The following is a 24,158-nucleotide window of genomic DNA, read 5'->3' as shown; positions in this document are numbered from 1 at the left end:
AGTAATTTCTCAGCCAGGCATCCTCAACATCTTTTGTCAATAGCCGACTGCTTTCTGCTTAGCCTTGCGTGCAGTTGTGAAGAGGTTTTCACGAAGAGAGACCCAGAGGTGGCTGGTTTTGAGGCATTTACAGCCTTCGGGGCCCGGCTCCCTCCCTGACAAAACCTTTGCTGGTGTAACTGGCTGGGTGGATGAGGAAAGCGGCTCTACCAGGACCAGGGAGCTGCCAGCTCCTACCCTGCTCAGCTTCTCCTCAGCCTCCCCTTGATACCGAAAAGCTGGTCAAATAAACTCTCTAAGACTCATTTTGGAGTTTTAGAAAGCAGGCATTCTTTATTGCAGCACTGGATGCACAGGGGATAGTTCCACCTAGCGTGCATACCACAGCTTTAGCACAAACAGGTTATATAGAATAACTAATTGTATATTAATCAGATTAGTATACATATACATAAAAATGATTGCAACTGATTATCATAGTACTGCCTACATCTGATCATGCGCCATGAAGGATCCATTTGAGTCGAAGGGCTGCTTTTGTGGCCACCGACCCATTTGAAGTTCTTGTTGGGTGTCCTTGAAGTCTTTATTCTTGTCTTTGTTCCTTCATCTTGAAGCTTAAGGCAGTTTCAATCACATTTGGTCAGTTTCAACATTGTTCTCATCTAGCGTACAGGAACATCTCGTCATAAAAGCAGAGAACTGCAAAACTTATAACTACCTCTACTAGTTAATTGCTCGGCTATACTTTTGTCTATTGTTTCAGTCATAGTGTTAGTATAAGATTTCTAATAATTATTTACCAAATCTCACTTTTACAGTCACCTCGCAGCAAACCAGTTTCCACAGCTGGTACAACATATTAAAACCATCAAAATATTTAGACATACCATCCAGAATGGATGGAAATATGCTATCACCCTCCGCCTCCCCTCAAGTCTCTCCTCAGCCTCCCCTCAAGTTTCTCCTCAGCCTCCCCTCAAGTTTCTCCTCAGCCTCCCCTCAAGTCTCTCCTCAGCCTCCCCTCAAGTCTCTCCTCAGCCTCCCCTCAAGTCTCTCCTCAGCCTCCCCTCAAGTCTCTCCTCAGCCTCCCCTCAAGTCTCTCCTCAGCCTCCCCTCAAGTCTCTCCTCAGCCTCCCCTCAAGTCTCTCCTCAGTCTCTCCTCAGCCTCCCCTCAGTCTCTCCTCAGTCTCTCCTCCGTCTCCCCTCAGCCTCTCCTCTCCCGCTTCCCTTTCGTCGAGGCCCATGCCCCCCCGGGAGCTGAACCAGGGCCCGTCCCACCCAAGCGGCAGCTTCCCCCTCCTTCCCCGCCGGGGCGGAGGCGGCGTCGCTTTCGCTTTCGCCGTCGCCGCCGCCCCGGCTCCCTCGGCCGCTGGGGGCCCGGCCAGGCCCGGCCCGGTGCATGGGGCTGCGGCCGCGGGCCGCGCCGAGCCTGGGGAGGCCGCTGAGGCGCCGAGGAGCCCCGCGCCTCCGGGATCCGGCCCGGCGGACCATGCGCCTGGTAAGCGGGCCGGGGGCGGGGGGGGGAGCCCGGGCGGCGGGGCCGGCTCCCCGCCGGTGATCTGCCCGGGCTTGGAGTGAGGCGGGGCGGGAGGACTCTGGTCCCGGCTCGGGGTGCAGTGCCGCCGCCGTCCCGCGGGGGACGGGACGGGACGTGGAGCGGCCAGCGCCCTGCGGGGTGAGGGCGGAGGAGGGAGGGAGGGAGGGGGCGGGCGTGTGTGTGTTGTCCTCTCGTCAGGACCCCGCCGTGCGAGACGGCCGGGCTTTCGAGAGTGGAACGTCTCGTAAACAAGCCGCGAAATGGAAACCCGTCCTTGTATTGCCTCAAGGTTTTTGCCGTTGTGCTGGCCATGCAGCTGGATCGCGTGGAGGCCTCGGCCTGCGGGCTGGGAGAGTATCCCGTAGGCGCCGAGTGCTGCCCGATGTGTGCTGCCGGTAGGTAACGGCCGAGCGCTCGCTTGCTCGCCACGTTGGCTGCCGAGCAAGGCTCCCTGCTTCCCTGCCTGCCTGCTTCCTTGCCTCTGCCTCCCTCCCTCCCTGCCTCGGCCCCCCAGCCTGCCCCCCGGCCTGTCCCCCGGCCTTCTCCGCTGCGGGCGGCCATGGCTGCACCCCGACAAGGGTCACTTGCAACTCAACAGTTGGCAAGAATCACGCCAGAATGTCCTTTTTCCAGCCTGCGTTCCCGCCCCGCTTACAACAGCGCGAGGCCCCCCCGCCGTCCCTTTCTTTGGAGCCTCCAGAGGGGAAGCAAGGATCGCCACAGTCTCTCTGCTGTGGTAGCTGGTAATTGCACAGTTTCCGAGGACTTTTGTTTTGGGTCCTGGTTTCTGATTTAGGATTGTCTCTGCAATTGCTGTTAGGGTATTTCTGAGGTCCTTGTAGGTTATTTATGGTAGTTAAGGGCAGTTTAAGGCCCTTGTCAGTCCCTGGCCGGCCCCTGTCAGTCCCTGGCCTGGCTTTGCTAACGGAGCTGCTTCCCTGAGGGGTCGTTTCTGGTTTTCAGGACTTCGGGTTTTCAAGCATTGCACTGCGAATTCCAGCACGACATGCATACCTTGTGTTGAGGATACGTACACAGATCATCCCAATGGTTTAGAACACTGCAGGAAATGTAAACTGTGTGATAAAGGTAAGGAGGATGCTAAAGAACCAGTTTAAATAGATTTTCTGTGCCTTTCACGGATACATTCTCTCCTTCTCCTTTCTTGCTTCATTCGCTTGATGAATCAGAGTATGAAGAACAGAGAGGCTCTTGTCACTGTGCAGACCTCAGAATGCTGTCTGTGGGAGATGGAAAGGAAAAACTGCCATAGATCTTCAGCTGGCACCACTGGAAGTCTGATCTACAGCCTCTCTTAACACTTTAAGGCTCCTTTAGATTGCAGCATGATGTCTAAAGAGCTGTCTTGGAGTACTGGGATAAGGCAGGCCTGAAAGAGCTCCTGGTGGAGCAGGACAGTTCTACCAAAACAGCTAATTTAAAAACACCTGAGTTGGGAGTATTTTGCTTTTGCCATGCAACGCTTAGGACAGATGTAAATGTGACCCAGGATGCTGTGTCTGTGACGAACTGGGCTCTCTTTGTACATCAAAAAAGGAGTCATCTTCACTAATCCTGCTAGTTTTGGTGCTCTTCACCAGTGCATCAAGGCAAGGCTAAATGTTCACTCTTGCTTTTGTATCTGTTGATTGTACCCATGTAAATACTGTGGCTGTGCATGTACGTTTCTCTTAGGAGCCAACCTAGTGCCAGAGGTAGCATGTACCTATACGAAGAATACCGTGTGTGGCTGTCTGCCTGGGTATTTCTGCAGTTATTTGGGGACTGAAGACTGTGAACTTTGTCAGCGCTACACTGTCTGCTTTCCTGGCAGTATGGTAAAAGAAAGGGGTAAGCCAACATAGGATCAATAACACCGAAAGCAAAAGCTTCTTACGGGGAATGCCTTTGGAGTTTGATTTTGAGGAGGCTGGCTGTCAGTTCATCCAGAAAAAAAATTAGTGAAGGACCAGTGTGAATGGATAGGGCCAGCGCATGCTAGGTATGATGTATACTGGTCCATTGTACTCTCTGTAATTGTCAGAGCAGCAGTGCACAGCTGAAAGCTTGCAGGATCCATGTAAGTCCTAGATGCTGACGTAGCTGATGTGGCCAAGAATGCTTTTTTTCTGTGTGCAAAGACAGAAGCGTGTGAGCTTTTGTCTGCAGTGAAGAGTCTCTGCAGTAATCACTTGGTCATTTACAAAGATCATGCTGAACTGAAGCTCTCCTTAGCCATAGGTGCAGATAGAAATCCTACTGTCTTCTCCTTTACAGGCACAAAGACCACTGACAATGTGTGTGAAGCCTGTCCTCCTGGAACCTCCTCAACAGCCAACATGTCTTACAGCTGTACACCGTGGCCCACGTAAGCAGCTCTTACTCTTTACGGGCACAGGACTATTGTCTAACTGTTGGGTTTGCATTTTGCTGTCTTCAAAACAGCAGTTTCCTGCTTCCAGTAAGGCACCGAGTGTGGAAGCCTGTTCCTATGTCCCATTCTTTCTTGGGAACAGCTTCACTTCTCTCTTTATAAACTCATTATCATGACAGATTTAGCCTTCAGCCTCTTGTCCTAACATGTCACAGGAGACTCTCAGACAGCTCTAACAGAGCTGGATCTGGACCCGTGAAGAGCAGTGCACTCCTCTGGGTACCTGGGTTTCGGCTGGCACATCCCTTAGCTATAGTAGAACAGGTGAGAGTTTGCTTCTGGGGAGAATCAATTTGCATCTACAAGCATTAAAACAAAGAGGTAAAAGTCAGCTCCTTCCTGGATTACCCACCAAGTCAGAAAGACCTTTGTGAATGCCCCTGGATGTGGAGGTGTGATGTTGAAAACAGTACAGCAGTTCCACTGCAAGGTCTGCCAACAGATTCTAAGAACACAATTATTTCTTTCTCACATCAGAGTTAAGGAGAATGGCCGGGTACAAGGAGACGACAGGAACACTTCCTTAGATCCCTCTGTTACAGCAGTTGTTGGTTCTGTTGTTGGAATCGTGCTAGTTGTTGCAGCTGCCCTTACATATATCTGGCAAAGGAGGAAAAGGAAAAATTACGTGCCACGTAAGTATGAATAGTGTGTGTATAAAGGGGTAGTTTTGTAATAGTATTTTGAAGAATGGTCTTCATTTCACTGAGCTGAAACCTTAGCAGCCAATTAGAGGTGAACTGTAAGGAAATTTCTACATTCCTGTGTGCCACAGTTAACCTGTTGTAATGATGCTTCCCTTAGGGGGTGTGCCTATGCAGGCTCACTGCTGAACCACTCCTACATACGTATAAGAACAAGATAATATGATTAGAAAAATGCATTACTATAAAGTTCACCTTACCGCATTTTGATGGGACTGTTTCCTTTTCTTTGCAGCGGTGCAGGAATCGGGGGTGAGTCTCTCTCTCTTTTCTTTCCTTTTTTTTTTTTTTTTTTTTGGTAATACATTGAAATCTGAAGTAGTTTTTTTGTTTAGTGTTTGTATGTGCCATATGTTTGATGGGCTCAGTGCATACTGGAGCAGCTTGTGGACACTGGGAGTGTCTGTGAGTTCCAGAATCCCCAAGGCTATGCAGTAGAAATGCATTTTATATGGTTCTCATTAGGAGGCTTGGGATCTAGTCCCATTGCCATTGTTATCTCCTGACATGGTCCAAGAATGAGTATTTAAGGGGATTTAGGAGATGGACTGCTACTAAAAAATACAACTGTGTTTGTTTATCTCTCCATCCTACAGTATTACGTATCCCCTAAAAGGTCCTGTTAGTGATTTGCAAGATCTGATATCTGTGCAGACAGGGATGTGTTTCATAGGAAGAACACTGAATGGACTGTGTAATTGCACTTCTGATTTGAGGGGACCTGCAGTGACTCTTGCTCTTAAGGAAGATGCAAAAGTCTAGCTGTTAGTAGTGAAAATAGCAAGCATTTGCTAATAAAAGCTGACTCTTCATACTCTATGTTTTCCTTTGACATGTATTAAAGACTGGACAGCAGGGTCAGGCTTTGATATTAATCATGGAGAGTGGGAATCAAACAACTGTTCCTGTGCAGGAAACCACTGCCGACCCTGAAGAAACCGAGCCTGAATAGCCATTTTTGGTTTGAACTATTGTAGCCAATGAAGTTGGCTTAAAAAAAAACCCAGAAAACCAACAACAACCTCCCCCTCCCCCGAAACCCTCGACACCTCGACAAAGAAATCTCAACCTTTCTTCCAAATATTCATGGAGAAAAAAGACAGCTTGAAAATGAAAAGGAGGATCTGCAAAGGAGCTCAGCAAATAGCCAAGTGGCATCTTCTGAGGCATCAAAGTTTGAAATAGCTGAACGATCGAGGTATTGGTCAGTATCATCAGAGGTTGTAAAGCTCTTTCCTTGCTTTATGGAGCAGCAGCCTGTGTGGTACACCTGGAATTTCTTTCTTAACTTACTTACCAACTTGGACAGTTATCACTTGATATGCATGTCATTATTCCAGGATAAGTTTGTTGGTGGAAAAAAATAGCTCTCTTTCATGTTAAAGATTCCACATAAGTAAAATATAACACGTTTTCCAAATGCATTTTGTACAAGTTTTTCCTTTTTGGAAATGAAGAAAATACTGATGGGAAAAGGAATCTTGCACAGCAAGAAACATTTAGCTTTTAGTAATGTTGTGAATGACGTAAACACAACTACTCTCTTTTGCTAGTCACATCTGCTCTAATCTGCAATCATCTGTTACGACAAAGAAAGTTAAGGTCCTACGTGAACATTATGTCTAGAAATAAAGTTCTTACTAACAAAACCACATTCTCTCTGTAAAAGAACTTTCCTGTTACCTGAAGAAGGGAAAACACCAAGTTGCTTGGCTGTTGGCATTATCTTGAAGAAAAGCATTATTCTTAAAGAGCATCATGGTGAACGTAGATTTCTGAAGAAGGATTTGGTGAGGATAGTAATGCTTGATTTATCAGCTGAGCCTCACGTGAAGAATTGTATATAAAATGAGATAGGGAAGAAGATGGAGAGAGGCATGGAGAAGGCACACGATGAGTGCAGTGGGACACCTGGGAGGAGGCTCTGGGGCTGATGGAATGAACAGATACTGAGATGTACTGTGAAAGCATCAGGGTGAAAGCATCAGAAGCCTGTTTTGCACAGGCTGCAGAAGGAACTGTTAGTGGAAATGGAGAGAGGCTGACATGGCAGGTGTCTTTGCATTTCTATTTCGAATGACTCTTAAGGAAAAGCAGAGGAGTAGAAGGGAGATGGGAGAAGAGCTTGCAGTAGTTGACACAGGTTGCCTGTGTTTTTGCTGCACTAATGCAGTCCCTCTGAATTCATGTTCACCCAGGCCACGGATCTAGAGACCATGGCTCTTTGACCAACGAACTTGCATACCTCTTCCCCACATGACTATGAGGAATAGAAGAAAATGGGAAATGGTTGTCTTTTTGCTTAGGGAAAATGTGATAGACAACTTCTTCATATTTTTTATAAAACTCTGTTAGTTTGTTCAGCAGAATTAGTTCTGTATTTTTTTGCAAAATAAGGTGACATTGCAGAAACTCAACATTATGTTTTATAAGAATGGCTACAGGTAGCTGTACAAAAGTTCAGCTCTATTGTAAAATCAAGCTGCAAGCGACGGGAAGTTAAAGCTTTTAGAGAATGCTTTAAAATTCCTTTTAAAATTTCTGCTGTATACATGCAGATCTGTCCATGAAGAAATACCTTCTGTTAAAGTTCTAAAAATAAAAATGTTGTTGTGATTTTTTAATGTTTTTTAATGTTATTAATTAATTTTTTAATGTTTTTTTAAAAGTCCCAATAAAAGTCATGTTTATGAAAACCTTTACATTGCAGTAATCATGGAAGGGCAAACTGTCTACAATTTCTTTTACTCCTAGCTGTCTTTATATAAAAAAGGATGCCCACAGTATTTACAATCCCAATGTCAAAGTTTGAAAGTATCTTAAAGTAAAAGAGATACAGACTTTGTCGATTCTTGTGTGTCTGCTGAGAGTCACACAAAAAGAACTTAACAAGCCCTGACTTTATTGCATTTTTAGAATCAGTTTTATTTTCGGTGGTCAAATATGTGACAAGTCGGTAAGGCAGTTCTAACATCATTCTGAAAATATCAGTGGCACCCAGCAAATACATTACTATTTTTTTGAGTTTGCCAGTTTTGTGGCTGGTCTGATATGACTTGCTGAATACGTCACCAAGAACAATAAAGATACTCACTGGGCAAACACAACTTTTTTTTTTTTCCCCCTGACCTTTTTTCTCTAGATTAGTTCTTTGGTAGCTGGTTAATGTTTCCTGGGGTTGGATCTTTTCCAACATTTGGCTGTAGAATTTGCTAATTGTTAACCTCTGCTTGTTCCTCTACAATACTTGCGTGTGAAGGGTTACTTCCACTGTTTGGTAAAAAGATTTCTTGAGCAAACTTTCAAGGTAAACCCAAAACCCCAAATGGAGAGAGTTTAGGGAACAGGACAAGGAAACTTCAGCCTTCTCTGTGCTAGATGCCAATCTTGGGGTAAGTTCTGGCTTTTTCTTATCTTCTAGCTACTTAATCTTACTGTTGAAAGCCTATTTTGACAGGGGTAGCATCCTGCTTTTGCATCTGCACTAGTGATACATGTGGCTTTGAACAGTCTTCAAATCTTGCAACTTTGCAACTCTCGCTATGCTTTCAGCTTACTCGGTACCTTGCTGGCTGACATGTACATTGTTTTCTTCCAGAAATGCAAATTGCGCAATTCATTACCTGGCAGTAACATTTCTGACAGGGTGCCTGGCTTTTTGGTGGCCATAGAGCTTGCTCTTAATATGGTAGTATTCAAATTTTGAAGATTTGATTGCTGTTCGTCTCTTCATAATCTGTTAATTCTCACCTTGGGTTAATGAGAGTCTGTAAAGCACTTTGTAAACCTCAGTGGACGGGTGCTAGACATGTGTAAACCTTTTCTAGGTGCTGCAGTGCGCTGACAGGCTGCTGCTGGACCATGGGCTGTCTGAGTACCTTACAGTCTGTGTGATCTTTAAATTATTATATTGGCGTACTCTGGATCATAAGTTATTCAGTATTACTTTTTTACTGAGATGAACTTTTAATTAAACAGCTGTGAAAGCAGATGAAGATCTTAAGAAGGGAGAGGAGTTAAATATTTCTGTTGTTCAGTGTTGTCGTTTGGAGGAGGGTTTTATTGTAGTGTTTAGGCACCAGTTGCTCCAAAGATGGTTTTGCAAAAAAAAAATCTGTCCTCCAGCCCCATAATTATTAGATGATCAGAGAAGCTAGAGATGCGTATCTAAAACAGCACAGAAACTTTGCTGTTGGATTACTCCTGAGACTAGAGAGGCAAGACTTGTAGGAAGAGGTAACCTATGGGGCCAACACCACAAAGAGCATTTCAGCTTGTATTTGCTGTGGACTTGAGAAACCACGTTTGTCCTGCTGACCACTGGAAAGACCGTTTAAAAGATACTGTCAGGCAGTTGGGCCTGGGTAGGAACTCTTGGTTTCTGTGACTTCAGTTGCAGTTGGAAGAAGACGCTGTAGATAAGCTGGGAGCTTTGCACAGTCAGGTAAAGAGACAGGATGCAGCATCAGACTAGGATCAGCAATCTACCAACTAAAAAAAAAAATTTTTTGGGGGGGTCCCTGCCATAGCAGCAGTGTGTTTAATGTCTATAGCAAGTGTGTGTTTGATGGAGTCTGGAAAAAACTTGCTGATGTTTAGATATGTCTTTTGGTTTGTTTTAGGAGTTGGAGCCTGGTTTGTCACCAGGTGGCAGCATGGGAAAAGGAAAGACTTCATGTTCCTCTCATTCTGGAAAACATCGGAATCTCTTCTTTTCCCAAGTATGTAACACAGCTGATCTGATGCTTAATTGCCTACGAGTTTAAAATGGAATCACATCTGCAGCAAAACACCTCTGGGTACAGAATTTTCCAGTAAGCTAAAGTATTTTCTGCAGGATCTGCCAATTTCTGTCCAGTTACATGGATTTGTCCACTATCTTAGTTATTGATTAAGGTGCTCTGTTGTGGTTGGGGCTGAAGGGTGTTAGAGGGGGCTAAAATGGAGGCTGTTCATCAGAGTCTCTGACTGAGACATATAAACATACATTATATGTAACTTAGCCTGGAAGCAATTGTAAATGACAAAAGAAGTACTCTCTGTGTGTCAGTCTTGTTGTCTGACAGATTGTGTTAGTTTGGGTAGGGCGGTATATGTGTGGAGAGTATTTCATGTCTGAAAGCTCTGCAGATTATCAATATGCATCTTGTTCCTTCCTGGAACGCATAAGCCCTGTTTCAGTAGTTAAAGCTCTGGATTATTGGAAATTCCTTTAGAAAATATTACAGACCTTGTTTGGGGACAAACGGTTTCGTTCTTACCTAATGCTAAATACATTGTTTACTTGTGCAGGTGGAGAAAAAGACCGTCTTGTACAAGGCTCCCCAGGTGACTCTGTTGCTTTGAAAATAACTGGAAAGTCATCACAGCTGCTGAAGAAAGCACAAAACCTCAGGTAGGGGCAGGTGTTGCGTGTAGCTGAAATTGCTGTCCTGATTTGAAATGGGGAAACCAGCTGTAGCTTGAAACTTCACCTGATCATGAGATAAAGGATAATCAGTGTCTTACAAGCACAGCGAACAGTCCCTCTGCTACCAACACTGGCTCTCAGACATAGAATGCTTGTAAAGCTGTGTTCTGTTACTACCACTGGTGTTCACAAACTGAGTATGTAGCTGCTGCCACCAGCAACATGCAACGTAATGGTCAGATGCCAGACAGTCCAGCGGAACGGCTGGACAGTAGGACGGTTGGTTGTACCACACGATACTAACAAGCTGTGCTGGAAAATTTTACTTGACAGACTGAAGGTTTTTGAAGCTTAGTCTGGTCAGGACCTGGATCTTCCTGGAAACGTATTACCATCTCTGCTCTGAACTTTGAATTGGCAGTTGCCTTAAACTTAGATGGAAGGGAAGCTTACAGATGGCACAGGTGTGAACTAAGTGCACAGTAACAGACTCTGCTTAACAAGCCATGATCTTAATTTGAACGTCCTCTGCATTTATCTCTTTGTGGATGTTCACTCACTGATACGTTAAGGTCAGTGAAACTCTGCTGCCGCCCCTGTCCTCAACTTGAATTGTTTCTCACTTGCAGTAGCACATCTCCTCCTCTTCTGTGACCCTTGTGCGTACCATTATGGAACAGGAACGTAGTGGTCAATAGGGAGTGCCATTCCCTAGTTGTTTTGAGCCTCTCTCTCATCTCTATTCTTGTTTCATCAGGGTCATTGGTAGCTAGTGTGATGTAGGGGGCTGTAACTGGGGAGGGGAGGTGTGAATGCAGCAGGGGTAGAAAAGAAGGATGTGTGGGTGACTGTAAAGGGAGGTTGTAGTTTATGCACTTGGGTTGTGCTGGCACGGACACAAAGTGACAGATGGAAAGAGTCTTCTGCAGGTGGGAGGCATAATAAACTTACATGAAAAAATAAAGTAACTTCCATGTGCTGTAATAATAACTTGGAATAAAACCTCCCAGGCACATTTTAATTATCCCTTCAGCAGTTGCATGTGCCAGAATTTCTAATGGCACATCTCCAGAGCTTAATGATTTTGCAGAGTAATTAAATTGTCAGCCACGTGAACCTCCTCCACCTGACCTCTGCATGGTTGCATGCTGTTTCCCTTGCTTGGTGTGTATATATATATATATATATACACACACACACACACACTGTTGTCACTTCCCTGAGTTCCCTCACGGTAGGCAGTGACTGCCTAGCAATCTAGTATCAGACAGTTTCATAGTCCCTCTGCTAAGACTTAAGTGAACAAATATAAAAGAATGCAATTCTTAAGGCCAAAATATGAATATGGTAACAAAGAACAATGACTTGTACATTTAGAGGATTATATGCAAATCTGACTAGCCCTAGGACTATTTCTGTTATCTGTAGAGTACATGCAAAGTTAATATTACTGTAATATTTGTAGTATACTTGTAGCTGTTGTAGTCCAATTGAGACAGTTAATAGCACTGTATTACTGGTCACAACTTGGGCTGGCTCTTCTTCTGTAGTCTCATGCTTTTGTTCTTGTGCATAACTCTCTGACCTGTCTCGTGAGCAAGGGACCTTTCCAGCATGTTGGGAACGTACTGGGCTATGCACCCTGCTCCCCCACCACAATTACCTCTGTATTTTTTACAGTGCAATGAAGAGGCCTACATCTGACAACAAAAAACAGGAGCATGAAATATCTAAGCAAAAATGAAGCTGGCAAAGACTGTCTGTGTTCTGTTACTCTATTTGCGGTAAACTTGCCTTTTTGCATTCATAGTCTTGTATGATAGCTGGACCACTGTAAGTATGAATGAGTGTTATATATAAAAGATACTGTGCCAGATTCTATCCTTGAATTTGTGATATTGTTCATATTGGCAATCAATAGTTTGTGTTATTTCTTTTTTTGCCCTTCATATGTTGTCTCTTGGATTTTACATTAAAAAGTTCCTCCTCAAATTTGCTTCTTTTTGCTGATATTCTGCTGCTAAAAGAAGCAGGCTACCTAATTTTTCTGTTCCTAAAGAATTCCAATTGTAGTTTAACCTGATGTACTGTTACTGGCGACTTAATAGACAAGTTAAACTATTGAACAGCGTAGTATTTAAAATGTCACCCTCTTCTTAACAACCCTAGAACAAAAACATTTCCACGATGGCAGGCAAACTACCTGAACTTGTTACGAAATCTGTGATTGCCAGGCTAATCTAGACGTAACTGTTAGGATGGATCTCTGAGCAGAAGCTGCAAAAGGACTTGTGTGGTCGCAGCAGAGCAGGGCTCCCCTGAGGAGTCCTAGGATAACTACTTTTTCTCAGAACAAGCTGAGAACATAGGTGTCTATTACTGTGATATGTAGGAGGCAAATACTAAAGGCACCTCAGGCCAGGACACTTCTCTTGGAGAGTCTGTGGCACTGTAAACACTTGGCTTCTAAAGGCATGTGAAGACAGAGGAAAGAAACGTCCTTTGGCCCACTTAGCTTACTGGAAGTGCCACATGAAAATACCAGCTACACAAGGGAAGCAGTTTTTATTACCTGACTATGAATTTAGCTTTACTGTATGCATGCAATCTGGCATGGAAAATCTGAGTAAGTGAAGATGGACAAAACGCAGTTAAATACAGTTTATTTTACCTGCCACCATACACAAATAATGAAATAACAAAAGCTGATTTATCAGAGCACTTGACTGTCTTGTAACCAGTCATTTAATGTTAAACCAAATTAAAATCCTTCCAATAGGAAACAGTAGTCAAATGGTGAACATCAGTTTTAAATGTGATGAGAAAGGTGAACCTCACTTAATGGCCAGAACAAAGCTTGGACAGCATTTCGTACTAAGGAAGGTTGTAGATCATGTCAATTTTTATTGATAAAGTGCAATTTAGAAGAATAAAGTCCCTAGCCTATTACATGTATAATCCAATCCAGGAGCAAATACAAACCTAGCCTGCATGACAGTTTTAACAAGGCATGGGACATGAGCATTTGGTTAATTCAGGAGCAAAAACTCTTTTAAAGTGAATAAAAACCAGAATAGAACATAATTAGACTTGTCTTCAACATCCAGTTGCAAACATCTTACAGCACTGCTGTTATGTAGAACTTAGGCTTCATAATTCTCACCAGATCGCCGATATATTGGCCTCTTACTTCTCTAATGAAGGTAGGCAGAAAATAATATAATTGGCATGAAGCCTTTTAAGGACATCAGAATCTCACCAATCTGCTGCTGCGTCTGTAATCTCACTACGTGGTTCCAGTCCTGGATGGAGCCGAAAGCTCATGGTTAGTCATAGTTTGAGTTGAACCTTGATTAATGTCTAAATTAGTTACTGTCCATCTCTGTTTTACAGTCTGTGTTATCTCCTAACTAGCTTTAACTTGTATCCACTTTGTTAATCTTTGAGTCGCATGGATGATTTACTGTGATATTATATGAAATTGCTTCTGTTGTGTTTTAGTAGCATTACTAAGTCTGACTTCAAAAGGTTCTGGTGTTCAGTATCAGAGAGCACTGGAACTTACCAAAACGGACAAGCATTAAGCGTAGCAAAACTACTGTGAATTTGTGTGTTTTGTATTCTAAACTAATCCAGCTCTGAGGTAAAGTACCAGGAACACACAGTACCTTATCTGACTATCTAACAGGAAATAAACATCTCATTATGTGTCTCAGTACAACCAAAAGTTTTAATACCTGAAGCACTTTAAACTGTATGGAGGCATGAGCAGGACACAAACGTGTCAGGTTCTGTACCTCCAGGCTTCCTTTAAGAGCTTTTAAGTCACTTAAAGGGGAGCTTAATCCTAGCGTCAAATATTGGAACTTTTTTTTTTTAAAGGGCTCTCAGAGCTTGTTAGTGCACTCTCCTAGTCACCATTTTTTTGTTGTTTTTTTTAGTGTCGGTCGATCCTAAGGTTTTCAGGCACTTATATATGTGAATCCAACAATTCCCATCTGAAAAAAATAGCCTTTCCTGCCACTTAATCTGCTTTGACTCGGCATCTTTGTTAGAATTAATGTGGTCAAGTGCAGTTCTCAGGTAACAGACATAGCTGAAATAAACACAAAACCAAAATGTAATTCACGTTGCATTCCCCTGAAGAGGTCTGTGTATATAGTCATGTGAGGTGCAGCATAGAAAAGAATTAGATGTGAAACACTTTTTGTATTACTATTAACTGCGTTGAAAGCCAAATTCTATGCTTTGTGTAATATTTGTTTGCAGTAGGCAACTGCTGGTGGGTGCTGAACAGTCTGTTCTTAGTCTTTTGAAGAGAGATTAAATAAATACACTTGTAACTAAACCCTCTTACTACTTCTGTACTTAACTCTCAAACTTTGAAGGGCATAGAAGAGTGGTTAATCCCTGAGGTAGCACTGATTCTCTGACAAAGTTATCTTCCAAGATTACTCTTAAGATAGAAGTGTAATTGAACTATGTATTCTCAGCTACAGTAAAAGCGGCGATTTACCTGTAGACTGATTTCACTTTAGCAGGTAAAATTCTTGCAAAAATCAGGAGGGTTTCATTCAGTGATTTAGCCAGCTTTTACCTGGCTAAATGGCCAGAATAATTCAGTGGGTCATCTCTTAATGGCAAAGCTGCTTCTGTTAAGTGATTTTCATTTCCTTCCCTGTTGTTCAGATAATCAAAGTTTTTGCTAGTGGTGCATTAACGAAATCTTCTGTGAAGCAAATGAACAGTGTGATTTGGCATTTCGTAAGCTAAGCGCTAGTAGTTGCTATCTTGCTTTCCAGGGATTTCTGTGCTAGAAAGAAAAGCATTTGCTGGAAGAGTATTTAAAATTCACTATTAAGTGCTGGCAGTTTAAAATATTATCCTTATATTAGAATGCTTACTGAAGAAAGCCACCCAAAACTCTCTATAGTAAAATACTTGCTGAATTGGCTACCGTGATTTTTATTTGTTTTTTTTTTTAATTAAAAATTAATACTTGTTACATTTTTAAGTGTAAATACTGAAAAATAGCCTATGGCAAAATGAAAAGGCACAGGATTAAAAACAGCTTAATTGTTTCTATGGATACATGTTTGCTATTTGGTAAAAAGTATTTTATACACTTTCTACAAGAATAAGCATAATTTTAAATATATCTCTGAAGGGAGGGACCCTGTAATTTTAACCGTAACAACAGAATTTGTACTCCTAAAAATGTGATCTTTCTATCTAGTAATACCTCACTTTAAGGTCATGTTACAGTTGTTCTTTGGAGCAGAGGAACTCAAGTGCAGTAGGAGAGTGCAGCTTTCAATTAAGTTAGCAGCCAACAGGCATCTTAACATACAGCTCACTTTGTAACATATCAAGACAAATAGCAATCTCTTACAACAAAGCAGTAATCAAAGTGCAAGTATACAGACAGCACAAGAGTTTAAACTAGCTCTAACCTGAATTTGGGAAGAATGCACCAGAAGCATGAACGCTGGAAAACAGTTCAGTGAGACATCTCAAACAGGCTTGCTGAGTGTCAGAAGGTGTAGTTGTAAGACATATTAAAATTATTGTTCCTTTCTGAAAAATAGATATATAGTTGTTTGTTGTTTGTTTTTTTGTTTGTTTTTTTTTTTTTATTTAAGAATTAGTCTTTGTAACCCTGATGCGGTATCTTAATAACAGTCAGGATGTCATTTGAAACAGTCATTTCTGTTCTGGAGCACACTGAGGCTTTCAGCACAGCCCATCAGTCACTGAGATACCTGTGTACTTCCCAGCGGAACTGCAAGAGCTCAAGTGCCGTAGTTTCCTTGATTCTCACTACAGTAGCTGCACCATTAGCCTTGGCTGTGACTGAATGGGAGAACAGCAGGCACATCATTGGCAAGAACTGTTTGTTGTGTCACCAGAGTATGCGTCATTCTCACCCGTGTTCTTTTTGGTTACCACACTCTGCATTTCTCTGCAGGATGCATGGCTGTGCCTTTTTTACAGTGGAACACCTCTGAGAATGCTTCAAAGTTCTGCAAAGATCCCATCACCCTAAACAGAGAGAAGGAACTTATTTATCTGGATACAGTGCATGGAGATCGTTGCTCTGGAAAACAGAAAGCCACGTCCATAAAGTGATTTAGAGTCTCCTAACTCAATTGCCGTCTCAGAATACAGGATACTTGATGCAAGAAAAATATAGCTAATACGACTAATGAAATGCTAGAACAAACAGTAGGTCTGGGTTTTGGTCCATTCTTTATAGGTTGGCAAATTCACTAGGCCAAGTAAAGGAATGTACTCTTCAGCAGTGTCCTACAAGCTATGGGAGAAATTCTGAAAGTTAATCTACATTTATCTTGTCTGTTAGAATATAGCTGCTAGCAATGAGCCACTCCTTCCTTTTGCACTGCAATGGGTTGAACCAAGTAAGTTATCAATTAGTAAATCAGTTAGTAAAACCCACCTGTATTTCAGAGGGCTGTGAACATCTGTCTTTATTGACTGGCTAGCATACTCTGGTCTGTAGGAACCACACCAAACCTAGACAAGGAGGATTAATAATCAGTGGGTCAGTATTACACAGAATTCAGTTTGGGGACCTTCTCACTGTTTTTCAAAGTTTTCCCTAAGAGCCATCCCAATTTGTTACAATATAGTTGGAGTATATTTTATAGCGGAGGCAAAACAGATACAGTTATTTACTAATTAGTTGTTGTTTTACAGAGTTCTTGGATCAAGATCTGATGCTTTGGGATAGGTGTATTAGCTCTTGATTTCACCCGTGTGTTCCTTCAAACAGATGAGCTGAAGTCCAAGAGTCTGAGGCACAACACTAAGTATGTTGGCCTACTGTCAAACATTTGACCTATTGTTAAATATTTGTTACTCTAAGAGTGTACACATATGGGATTTTCTTATCCAGGCTGAAGGGTGAAATTCAACTCGGCAAACTTATTGTTTCTGCATTGTAATAAAGTGATATAGAGGAAAATAAGTGGAATCTGTAGCGACATCTGTGATCTGAATATGTATTCCTATTTCAAGGCTGCTGGCTTTCTATTTCTCAGGCATTCAGTTTTCTCCAGCACTTGTTAAAAAATTGATGAAACCCTGTCTGTATCAAAAGCAAAAGGAGTTTTGTCATAAATGTTAGTGGAACCGATATTTACATGAAATGGCAAGCTCTTGAAGGTTGTTTTCCTCCATAAGTTGTTGTCTGACATGCCTTTTTGTTGGTAGATGCCCTGTTTCTCTGTATCCTCACTCCAGCAGGTTTCAGTAGTGCCCTCAGAAACATTACTGAAAACTCTTTCCTCTAATCACTAACCCATCTTTTTCACATCTCTCTTGAGGATCTTTTGATGAGTGCAGGCAATGGTGAATCACTGTCCAAGTGGAGCTTGGGACTGATTTTTCTCTCTAACCTTTAAGATAACCTAATTTATACTTCCGTTCTTACCTGGGCAAAGTTGAGGAAGAAAAGCTGTTTGTGGGACAGATTCAGTCCAGGCAACTTTGGCTCCTTCCCTTCCCGTTCCAGCCATTTTAAGTAGGCCTAGAAATGATCATAGATTCAATTCAGAGAAGCAGCAGTATGGCCTATTCAGGGATGATGGGTATTATGAATGTTATTTTGGGGTGAGAGATTTTAGTCACAATGTATATGAACCCAACATGTCTTCCCTTCTATATTTGTGTAGTTTTTATCTTTCTAATACAAACAGTACAGCTAATTTTATGAAAAAGCTGTCATCGTAAGTACTCTGTTGACTTTTCTAGCAAAAAAAAAAACGAACCACAAAGATAATTTGCATTCAGCTTCTTCAGTATGGTAATCTCTGAACTGAGAACTGTTATAAAACAGGAAAAAATACCAAACTCTTATATGGAAGTGGAGTTTTATAGTAGTAGTTGTTGTTGGCCAGTTGACCTTCACTGCGAGAAGCTATGTCCGTTCTTCACGGAGTCACCTGGAGATCTACTTTGAATTTCTTCAGCAAGGTGGCACACACCGTTTCAGCGAAAGGTATGCCACATCATGAGCTTTCACTGATTTTTTCTATAGGAATTTGTATCTGGAAATAAAGTGTTAAGTCTTCTCCACAGTTCTGTAGCGATGATTTTTATCTCTTCAGGTAACTGCTCATAAAATAGCAGATAATAACCTTGCTCAATGTTAAATCCATTACCTGTTATTGTTACACATTAATTGGCCAATTTTCTTTTTTTAGGTATATTGACATAATGGAGACAAGTTAATGTGTCCTCATGCTGGTTAATTTCAAACGTTCTATTACCTTATCCTCTTAGTTGCTGAGATAGTCCCAAAGCACACAAAATACAAAAGGTGGAGCTGAGGGCAAAAATACATTCAGCACCACAGAACATCAGAGGATTCTGTATGCAGGCAGTTTATGTCATACCATACTACTCTTCCCCATTTGTAATAGCTTTTAGAAGCAAGTACATATTCACTTTAACGAAGTAATTAATTTTAACGGTATCCCTCAGAGTCAGAATCATCAGTTTAGATTTCTGAAAATTCAGGCTGGTCTTCTATAAACACCCTTAACTGTTGCCATATTCACAACACCAGCAATAAAAAGTTTTACCATGACATCCGTTAGGATTATTTGTAGAAAAGAACATTCCATGCTCACACCTGAGCTCCACATGGAAAGAGCCTTTGTGCCGACGACTACTGTGTCGCTATTCATAATGATGGTTTGTAAGCCTGGAGGGTTAAAGACACTGGACTTCCCTGAGTCTAGAAGCTGACTTCCTCTGGTAGAGCAGGAGAAATAAGGTGATATGCAGTAGTGTTTATAACAGGTAAAACCATGCCGGACAAAATAGGTTTTCAATCACAGCATGGAGGTAGTGCTCTGAAATATCAGTTGTATTTCTCTTGTTTTGAAAATAACTGACTGGTTGAAGCAACCTTTTACCTTGGAAAGTGGCAGGCAGTTCTGAGGTTATCAATCCTTGCATTTTTATTTTGCTTTCTAGCTGCGTGGAAAATAAATAGCAGCACGGTAGAAGGGACTTCATTGTGTTATTTTCCTAAAGCTTATAAAAAACATAAAGAAAGCAACAAAAGGAGCTAGGCTTTTAGAGGCAGGTATTTTGGTATATATGATCTGTGTCCCTCTTGGGAAAGAGATGGTATTTCCATCTATTCTTTTCATGTCCTACCTGACGTGTCACTTTTGAGATCAAAGATGAAAAGCATGAGAGAAATCAACTTGGAAAAAACAGTCACTCTGCTTCGTAATAGCACCAGACTGTGTGGCCAAGAAATTAGTGCTCTCTTGCCATGTGACAAGCTGTTTGAAGTTGTAGCTGCCATTTTCAGAATTAAGGGCTTTAGAAAACGGAGGGTGTTTTACCATTTTCCTAGCTAATACTGTGCCTGTTTAGGAACACTGTCCTTGTTTACCTGAGACAGAAGTATGCAGCATCAAGTACATCAAAGTATAGCTAGGAGAATTAGGTGGTCTTCTGCTGGGTGCAAGAATGCAAGCAATCCTACACTGTGATTGGATCTGTGGGGACATAAGTTTCTAGACATATAATTGAGGCTTTTAAGTTTTTTAATATGGTACTTTACATGTTAATTGTCAATTTTTTTATGTCAGAATAAGTAACGCCATTGCTGAATCCCAAGGGTAAAGTTAACTCACAGTATATTTGAAAGTTACCTTATAAGCCTGTCGGACTCCTCCATTATCTGCAATATTTTCTCCTAATGTGCTTATTCCACTGACCTGTTAAAGAATAATCATTAATTTACTCTACAGTCAGTAACATTAGCAACCCTAAGAACCACAAGCTGAAGCAATCATACATCACAGACAGACAGTCGTGTCTGGAAAAGAAAGCAGCAGTGACTTTGTGCTAGGGCAAAGAAAGGAGAGAATGGAAATAAAAAATTAATAGGGTAAAAGCTGTAGATTAGAATAGTGAAAATATATACAAATATAACATGAACAGAGTATGGGCTACTGAGCAGAACATATGCTAGCAGGACTGGCAAAATACAGTAGCAAACACCAGATTCCCTCCCCCCCTTGCAAAAACGCCTCAAAGGGTCTGACAGAAAAAGCACACATGGGCCCATTTCACCATTAACCCAATTACACATGGATATTGCTGGTTTTCTAGGCTACACTAGTATCCCCAATTTACAAGAAACAACCCTTGTATATTATTTCCAGAACAACTAGCCTGTAGCGTGTGGGGTTTTATGCTTATCATCTGTAGAGATTCTCCATTTACATTATTTTTCTGTCTAAAAAACTAGTGGTGTGAAAATGGTTGGTTTTACTTACATTTTGTCCTCCAGCAAGCTCCCACGTGTAGTTCCCATACTGATAAACCATGCAACGAGACTGCTCCCTGAAATGCATAGCTGAGAAATTGCTCCACCAGTCAAACATATTTCCATCTTTATCAAAATTCCTACCTGTATGAAAGTCCAAGAAAAGAGGAAAGTTTTGAGTGAGAGTATGTTAGAGCAACCATCCTTCCAGTATGTTAGAGCTGCACTTCCTCCCCTCTTTCCTCCTTTGATTTAGATGGTCTGTGCTACAGAGATTTACCAGAAATGTTTTTGGCACAGTCGATTCTGCTTTGGCGCAAGGGCATGGACAAGATCAATTGTGGTCCTTTCATCTCTATTCTCCATTATTCTGTGATTTCCTGTTCAGTCAGCAGCCCCAACTTCAGTTACAGCACTAAGGCCTAATTTTATTTCAAATTGGATTATGCAGACATCATGTAACAAAACTTTCCACCACCTTTGAGGTGCCTAAGGTGCTTATTCTGTATGTCCATGTGACAGAACTGAGGCTCATAAAGAATTAATTACTTCGCCACAGCAGGAGAAAGCTGGAATTGCAGTTCTGGTGTTTGTGTTCTCAGCTCTCTGGCTAGAGCTGCTTTTTCTTCACTGTAGGTCTAGATTTCTGAGGCTATATTGTATGCTTATGTGTAATCTGCACGAGGTTTCTTAACATAAAAAAAACACACTGAAGAAAATCCATGTATAAGAAATTACTGGCTTACAGTATCAGATGTGAGTTTTTGCCCAAAACGATTTTACATAGCATTCTAGAAAGATAATAAAGTCAATTTATTTCAAACATTCATGTTGAAAAAAAAAGCCTCCTGTGATTTCAAGACAGTCCTGACAGCTCTTCTATCCCAAGAATGTAGTCCACAGATTTCAATTTACTTTAAGAGCCAGTATAGCTGCTTGCATTGTATTTCCGATCTGATGATGCTGTAAAAGTAACAGCTTTTACTGAGAATTGTCATTGACTCAATTTATTTTTAACATCTGCTTACTTCTTGTGTGACCTGCTTCGTTTATGAAACATTTACTGCAAAATGTTCAACAGAATGTTAATAGCGTGCTTTTATCGCTCCCAGTAGCGGGTATGTGATTGTGTGTGCATGGATAGTTCAGTCACAGCAGCATGTAACTTTGATTTCTTACTGTGTAATGAGTGCAATTGAAAGAATACTATTTTCTCAGTTATCTTCTCACCATTGTCATCAAACCCATGAGTAATTTCATGCCCAATAACCATCCCGATCCCTCCAAAGTTCAGGGCTTGTGGTTGGTGTTTGCTGAAGAAGGGGGGCTGTAGAATCCCAGCAGGAAAAACTGCAGAGGGGAAGAGAGAGGGAGATGCTGTAAGATGGCTTTATTTTTGCATACTTTGCAGACAGATTGTTTGCTTGGTTTAAGGATCAGGAAGGAACATAGAATGATTAGAAACAACATCATGCCTCCTCATGTGAGATTGTTTCTCTCGATAAATGGAAAATGACAAGTTAATGAAGGTTTAATTTAGCACATCTGCAACTACAATATCTCCTTGTTTGAGAACCAAGCATCATTTACATTTCAACTTTAGCCTAATTTGGTTCATAATGTATGCTGCAGTAAGTCAAGAACAAAATGTTTAGTTAACTGTCTTTTGGAGATAGGTACAGTTTATGTTTTAGAGCCATTTTATAGGGGAACTCATGGATGTTTTCTTGCTTTATTTTTGTTAAAGAAAGGTTAGCAATTATATGCTGATTACCAACAATACTCAGTGTGTAAAACATGCACAGTAGTAATTGCTACAGGCCACGAAGTGCACTTGGTTGCCAGTCAAGGGCAGGGGGTGGGTGGGGACGTGTAGGAGGTCTAGCCTTCTCCAGTCTGCTGGCAAAAACCTCATATAGAATCAATGGGACTTAGTCTTCATCCCATCTACATAAGATGAAAAGCATATATGCTTCTAGAGGATTTAAGACTGCAAGCAACTCATTCTAAGAAGATACTTTCTAAGAAGTGAGATACTGAAATTACATAGCAAATATTTCATTTCGAGACAAAAACCTTTTGGACTCTATAGAAGGTTTTATCCATACAATTTTAGGGAGAAATATGTAAGACAGACTGCAGTAAGACAGAAGCAGGAAACTGAAAGCAGTATGGAAAATTATTTTCCTCAAACTAGAGACAGGGAGAAACAGGATTTAACCAACATCTACACTATTGCAAGTAGCTGTGCTTGGACTTTTGGCCTGCATATTCATCTTCAAGTTGCTTAAACCAGTTACTTCCATATTACTTACAAGGGCAAAGTTGTAGGGGAACCAGTCTTCTTTAAGACCTGAGTTCCCTGCCTGGAAAGCTGGCTCACAGCTGATTACTATCAGCATAAAACCACTGTGGATAAACAGGGAGCCTGAGCTCGACTACAAGCTCCAAGATAGTATGTACAAGCAAGCTGAGGAACTGCTCTGCTATGGCTGAAGGATTGGTCACAGCTTTTACTGTACTTACGATATGGAGGTAAGTGGAAGCTACACAAATGGAAAACAGCCCTTTTTGATGAGGCTAGAGGGCTCAGTTATTGGCGCTTTGGATGTTTCTGGTTTTAGCCATTATCCAAGTTTTCCCTTGTGACTGTTGGTTGGTTGGGTTGTTTTCCGTTTCTGGCCTTTGCCCTGTGAGCAGGATACAGTTGCTGTCTGGTCTAAAAAAGGCATGGATTTTTCCTCTTATGGTATTTGGCAGTACTTGGATGGCAGATCTTCCTGGCAGTCTGGGAATTTGAATAAGCACTACTTAGTAGAAATTATCTGGTTCCTCTCCTGTTTGGGGTGCTCAGAAGTCAGCAAAGACTTTGCATCTGCAGGCTTAACCTGAACTACTGGTCACCTGCAGCAGCTTGGAGATCGAGGAGCATGGGGAGCCAGACAGGTTCACTATGTTTTAAGTCTGAAGATCTTCTCTGCTAAGAACAAGAAAGGTCAGCCTAGCAACTCTGCAAAAACTTGCAGATCTGACATGCTGTAAGCAGAGGCAGGTTTCTTCAGTCTGGTATTCCTCTTATCAACATAATTTCAGTACCATCTGTACAGATAGCAAACTGGAGAGCTGCCCATATGTTTATCAGGGATGTGGAAACATGAGTACAAACAGCCCAGAATACACTGTGAGCATTCTCTGGTCTCTGAAGCTGGCACTCATATAGTAGCAGCTACTGTCTCAGGCCTTCAAACATAAGGCTGTTCCAATTACAGTATATAAGCTATGCCTGCCAAGTTGGGGGGGCAGAGTGGGGAAAACTGAATAGTCATCAACAAAGCAACTGCTTGAAAAGAACAGCCTGTCTACCTTGCCCAGAATTTCCATAAGGGCACAGGCAGGTTTGCCTCTGGATAGCAGACTTGCACCCTTGTAGTGCAAAAAATGATTAATTATTTCCATGCAGCTGTTTAAAACTGTTGTAAACCTACCTATCTGGTTCCGATTGGGGGAATAGAATGCATTGACCACTGCAGCTCCAATTATCCATCTAAAAATAAATGTTGCACACAAAGTTAGTAATGTTTTATTTATTTTTTTTAGACATTCTGTTTATTGAATATTATTGTTAAAAAATGCAGGCTGCATGTAAGGAAATGATTGAGGTAGGGAAGAAGGCTGCCATTGAACACAGCTGTAAATAAATACTAATACCAGGAAATAACTGGTGTCTCATTTATGGGTGTCTTTCATCCAAAACA

At 41.7% G+C, this 24,158-nt stretch overlaps 2 protein-coding genes and 1 long non-coding RNA gene across 10 annotated transcripts in view; 2 read left to right on the top strand and 1 right to left on the bottom strand.

Moving 5' to 3' along the window:
- Window positions 1–1,277: 1,277 nt before the first annotated feature.
- On the top strand, window positions 1,278–13,657 carry TNFRSF14 (TNF receptor superfamily member 14). 8 transcript variants are annotated; one of them, XR_012650309.1, is made up of 11 exons: window positions 1,278–1,501; window positions 1,830–1,935; window positions 2,504–2,629; window positions 3,236–3,391; window positions 3,818–3,908; window positions 4,452–4,609; window positions 4,914–4,930; window positions 5,523–5,882; window positions 9,301–9,399; window positions 9,971–10,073; window positions 11,769–13,657. XR_012650309.1 is itself a non-coding variant. In XM_075027149.1 (8 exons), exons 1-8 carry the CDS (start codon window positions 1,403–1,405, stop codon window positions 5,628–5,630), a joined length of 792 nt encoding a protein of 263 aa, XP_074883250.1. In that variant the 5' UTR covers window positions 1,278–1,402; the 3' UTR covers window positions 5,631–7,302. The 8 variants fall into 8 exon arrangements, 7 of the variants coding, with proteins under 7 accessions (XP_074883250.1, XP_074883249.1, XP_074883251.1 ...); XM_075027149.1 differs by lacking the exons at window positions 9,301–9,399; window positions 9,971–10,073; window positions 11,769–13,657 and having other exon boundaries at window positions 5,592–7,302; XM_075027148.1 differs by lacking the exons at window positions 9,301–9,399; window positions 9,971–10,073; window positions 11,769–13,657 and having other exon boundaries at window positions 5,523–7,302.
- Window positions 13,658–15,683: 2,026 nt separating this feature from the next.
- The window catches only part of MMEL1 (membrane metalloendopeptidase like 1), a 28,045-nt gene continuing 19,570 nt past the window's right edge, over window positions 15,684–24,158 (bottom strand). Inside the window, exons 17-23 of the mRNA XM_075027143.1 lie at window positions 23,889–23,947; window positions 21,634–21,753; window positions 20,414–20,547; window positions 19,784–19,849; window positions 17,542–17,637; window positions 16,546–16,622; window positions 15,684–16,130 (exon numbers count right to left, since the gene is read on the bottom strand). Of these exons, the coding sequence (XP_074883244.1) occupies window positions 16,031–16,130; window positions 16,546–16,622; window positions 17,542–17,637; window positions 19,784–19,849; window positions 20,414–20,547; window positions 21,634–21,753; window positions 23,889–23,947 (652 nt within the window). The 3' untranslated portion in view covers window positions 15,684–16,030. The remainder of the gene's footprint in view (window positions 16,131–16,545; window positions 16,623–17,541; window positions 17,638–19,783; window positions 19,850–20,413; window positions 20,548–21,633; window positions 21,754–23,888; window positions 23,948–24,158) is intronic.
- LOC142030817 (uncharacterized) overlaps window positions 22,284–24,158 on the top strand; it is a 126,117-nt gene continuing 124,242 nt past the window's right edge. Inside the window, exon 1 of the long non-coding RNA XR_012650310.1 lies at window positions 22,284–22,938. This is a non-coding gene — a long non-coding RNA (uncharacterized LOC142030817). The remainder of the gene's footprint in view (window positions 22,939–24,158) is intronic.

The sequence above is a fragment of the Buteo buteo genome, chromosome 5 (assembly GCF_964188355.1).
Source record: "Buteo buteo chromosome 5, bButBut1.hap1.1, whole genome shotgun sequence".
NCBI classification, from domain to species: domain Eukaryota; kingdom Metazoa; phylum Chordata; class Aves; order Accipitriformes; family Accipitridae; genus Buteo; species Buteo buteo.
The sequence above is the reverse complement of the archived record's forward strand: the minus strand, read 5'-3'. Positions and strand labels throughout refer to the sequence as shown.

Bases quoted from the DNA above. Each gene is read 5' to 3' on its own strand.
- TNFRSF14 (XM_075027148.1), top strand. From the start codon at position 1,403: ATGGGGCTGCGGCCGCGGGCCGCGCCGAGCCTGGGGAGGCCGCTGAGG. The intron at 1,502-1,829 runs GTAAGCGGGCCG...TATTGCCTCAAG, and splicing joins CCCGGCGGACCATGCGCCTG to GTTTTTGCCGTTGTGCTGGC. The intron at 1,936-2,503 runs GTAGGTAACGGC...TCTGGTTTTCAG, and splicing joins CTGCCCGATGTGTGCTGCCG to GACTTCGGGTTTTCAAGCAT.